Consider the following 4313-nt stretch of genomic DNA (forward strand, 5'->3'; position numbering starts at 1 on the left):
AAATTCATCCTCGCTTAAATGAAGTCGGAAGAAGAGAGATATGCTTAACTAAAAAAGATGATACAGGATCGTAAATAAAGCTACAGAAAATGAAATCGAACAAATTACCAACCATTATTACTGGGTCGAGAGCAGCAGGTGTAACTTTCAGGAAACAAAAGGACATAGATAGCAAGAGGAGAACAAATAAAATTTCTTACATGAAAAACAACTGAAAAAAAAAAAAAAAAAAAAAAAAAAAAACACCGAGGCAAGCCCATTTCCTTGCCCTGCTCCTTATCCCTTGATATAAACTAGTTAACGATACGAAAATATATAAGCAGAAACACCCAAGTAGAAACAAAATGCCATTTGTCCATCCCGTAATATTAATATTAATAATAATAAAATAGATGTAAACCCGATATAAAGCCCAGACTGTATGGAAACAACAACTGTAGCGGTTGAGGGAGACTCCATATGTAAAGAGATGAAAAAAAAAAAAAAAGTCAAAACATTATAATAATTACTGTCCAAGCTCCGACCAGACAGTACTCAACCACCCATTTGTAAGGATATGTGAACTTGTTATTGGCGAAGGCCATTGCTCCTGATTGCCCCCCTCGATGAAAACTAGGACATCGTCGCCGCCAAGGCTGCTCATCCAGCCGGGACTGGGGCTGCTGCTCCCACAATTGGTAGCGGAAAATGGGCGTGGAGAAGCGTCCAGGCGCAGTGGAGGCGTTAGGTGCAGAGGCGGCGGGGCGCCTGGTAGAGGTGGCATGGAGAAGCCGTGTTGAGCGGCTGCGTTGATGGAAGGGAGGGACTGTGAATATGGGGGTGGGGGTGGCTGGCGGGATGTGATCCATGGCTGGAGGGGCTGGAGACGGTTTGAAGGGGTGGAGAGGTGTTGCGAGTTTGTCAACGGGGCTGTTGCACTTTGTGTGGAGGGGGTGTAGGATCCCGGGGAGGTTAGGGATGGGGGAGGGTTGTGTGCTGTGGTGGTGGTTGGGGGGAGGGAGTGTGGTGGTTGTAGAGAGTGGAGAGGGTAGGAAGACGGGGGAGGAGGTAGACCGGCGGCCCAACGTTCGTTCTCGGCGGGTGTGGAACGGGGGATGGAATTATCGTGTTCTGATCCTGATCCGGGGGATGGGGATGTATGTAGTCCATGACCAGGACTGTTAATGCTATTGACAGATACCCACGATTCCTTGCGAGCACCGGCACCGCCATCGCCCTGGGATTCCATCCCATCTCCCGATTCGCTCTTGACAGCATTACTGCCGACATCACTGGTTGGACCTCGTTCCACCGCATTCGCAGACGCTGTCGTGCCATCCTCGTCGGGCCCGTTGATATCTGCCACCTGATCTTCTGCGTTACCCAAATCCACAAAGACCTGATCCAAAAGTTTGACTTCGTCAAACGGTCCCGCATATCTCCTCCCTTCCTGTACGCCGTACGTCCTCCCGTTACTGGCTCGAGAGTCGGTTTCGGCACCACAACCTGTAGGTAGCATTTCTTGCTTTCGAGAACCTCGTTTGAAATCCCGTATAGCCTTCGAATAATAGCCGTGCAGACGATGAATGGTCCGGAACCAACCAGTGGCCATTTTCAGCCTTGGTCTCATATCGCCCAAAATTTCGATGGCTTTTCGTACGTCAACTTGTCCCTGACTGCTTAAACCCTGAACATCTGTCAAACCTGGTTTCGAGCACACGTAACCTTCCTGGTCCATTTGATTAAAGTGCGCCGCGTAAACACCGACAAGGGCAGCGTTGTAAATAGCGAACCCAACCACTGGAGTTTCTATCAGGACACCGCGATCCTGACACGTCCGAACAAGTTCCGCCATTTGACGTGCGGCCTTGAACAGCCCCCGTGCACTCTCGCGCCAGAACCCTTCGGGCACAAGGTATTTCCCGGGTGGGAAACTAGGCTCGTCGATGGGTCCCTGGGGATCAGGACACCGCAAAGGCAAGAATGGAAGGTATGCTCTGTGTAATACGATCACGGATAAGAAGTAAATAATGTGGATGAGCGAGTACGGCGCCAAACTATTCTTGTACATAATATGAGTGTCGGTGTTGCGTTGGGTGTATTGAAGGTTGCGGGAGAGTCCTTCTTGGAACTCGACAAGAAGTTCCCGAAGGGCAGCGAAACGAGAGTCGGGATGCCATGGAGGGAGTCGATCAGATCTATGTCCACATGAGAAAGAGCAAAACGACGAAATTAATTAGACAATGTTCCACAACTCTGTTTAACGAACCTTCTTCCGCCTGAACATGACCATTTCGCAATGGTTCCCCATATTCTGACCATGCGAATCAACCGACTCAAAACGCACTCCTCCGCCCCAACCTCCCATCGATCGATACCATTCTCGGTAGGTTCGTTTCGGTGATGAGGGGTCGAAGACCACTGTTTCAGGTCTGATAGCCCTCCTGGTCGCAGTTTTGCGTCCTCTCCATATCCTCCTATAGGATGCCGCAAGCTGGGGATCTGAATAGATCGGGTTTCATGACCTTGTGACCGTCGCTTTGGGCCATCATATAATCGTGAAGTTTTGACCCGCTCTCCAAAAGCAAACGCATTGTCACTAGGAAGCTGGATCTCTAGATCGCGAACCTTGATCATTCGAGGACGATATTTGCCGCTGCTCAGGTATCGATCTAGCATAAAACAGCTCCAAAAAGTCCGTCGTCTAGTCTCTTGTTCGATCACGTCGTCTGAATTCTGGCCCTTTGGGTCCCATTGTTCCACCTCCGAATTAACTACTCTCGACGAAGAGGTGCTATGGGATGACGAGTCGTTTTCTAGCTCGAATGACAACCCCATGACCTGGGCCAGTCGGATAGCCATCCCAAGGTAGATCCAGGAATTTTTGCCCCTACACGTTCCCCATTCGTGTAGACTCAACATTAAAAGGGCCTGCAGCCGGTTGATATCGGGGCAAGCAATGTCTGCTCCATCGACCCCTGAGAGTCTGGATCGCAGTGCGTTCGCATAATAATCTGATGCTATGAGAGGATTGCATGGCGCAACAGGTGATGGCGGAGAGTGATACTGAGTCAATTGTGGGTGGAATCGAGCGGTCAGGGACAGCACTCCCAGTAGGATCAGCGGAGAGGCCTCCGCAACCGGGACTGGGCTCTGAGAATGCTCCCCAGTAGTCTGGCCATCCTGCTGTGCTGTGTTTGCGGAAAGCTGGCGTATCTGGGCGAGAAAAGTGGTCGGGTGCAAAAACGGCAAGATTGTGGAAAAATGCAGCTGAAAGAGCTCGAAGAGATTCTCCCAAACCTTCACAGTCAAGATGGACGAGTCAAGGATTTTGCCATTTGGTTTGGTCACATCCTTTACTGCCGATGACACAATATTCATGCTTTTCCTTGAACGCTGACGTTTGGGGCTGTCCCACTCGCCATTCCGGTCATCGCTGTCCCCGGTGGCCGCAATGTCGCGCTTTGTGGAACCTCCACCTCCACCTGAAGCAGGAGCCGGATAGGCACATTCTCTTCCGGAGGATTCACACGCTCGACAGGTAGTATCGATGCCCGCATTGACACATTTGATCTTGCTTCGCCTGCAACGAGAGCAGGCAATGCTAGAGCGCATTTTCAATGCGGGTTGCTCTTTTTTCTTCTCCACGGTTGTGGTTGTGTCGGGGAAAACCCCCGAGGGAAAAGCGGTCCTGGATGATCCGCGAAGGTCGACCTTCACAGATATTTCTTATAACAGTCAAAATGGTGAGGAAGTAGAGTCCTTTTCACGAGGCTTTGTTTTCTGCAGCCTGAGATTGCGTCCGAAAAATAATGGGTGGGCTGTCCTTGTTACGCCTCCAGATAGCACAGCACGAAATGCAGTCGTTGGATTGAACGCAACAAAGAAACCGACTAGGACACTGCGAGGCGGAGGAGAGAAAGAAACCAAAGAACAAAAATTAAAGCAGACTAATTAAAAATAAAGATAAAACGTATAAAAAGAAACACAGGACAACCGAGGAAATGAGGGGAAGAGGGGGATAATATTAAAAATAAATAAATAAATAAATAAATAAGGTTAGATGAGGATTTCGCGTGTAACAAAATGTTGGGTAAAAAGCCGCAATTTAAGGAACTGCAGCAGAACGGCCGGTTCCGGGGTAAGAGACGAGCAAGATGTTGGTTGACCACAAGCTGTGGCAGACCATAAACACTGATTAGGGTTCGTAGATGTTGGGAGGATCTTCCTTTTTGCTTCCCCAAGACTGTCGCAACATGAGATTCCTTAGAAGCTCCCGGGAAGGTTGGGGGCCTAAATGCAACAGTGGCAGTGTAGGGAGAGGAGAGGAGAGG

The 4313-nt window shown here is 49.6% G+C and overlaps 1 protein-coding gene across 1 annotated transcript; it reads right to left on the bottom strand.

The window, feature by feature from the left end:
* Nucleotides 1-505: 505 nt before the first annotated feature.
* On the bottom strand, nucleotides 506-3594 carry PADG_05442 (uncharacterized protein; the record flags this gene model as incomplete). Its single annotated transcript, XM_010762440.1, has 2 exons — nucleotides 506-2177; nucleotides 2249-3594. 2 exons carry the CDS (start codon nucleotides 3592-3594, stop codon nucleotides 506-508), a joined length of 3018 nt encoding a protein of 1005 aa, XP_010760742.1.
* Nucleotides 3595-4313: the final 719 nt, after the last annotated feature.

The sequence above is a fragment of the Paracoccidioides brasiliensis genome (assembly GCF_000150735.1).
Source record: "Paracoccidioides brasiliensis Pb18 unplaced genomic scaffold supercont2.6, whole genome shotgun sequence".
NCBI lineage: Eukaryota > Fungi > Ascomycota > Eurotiomycetes > Onygenales > Ajellomycetaceae > Paracoccidioides > Paracoccidioides brasiliensis.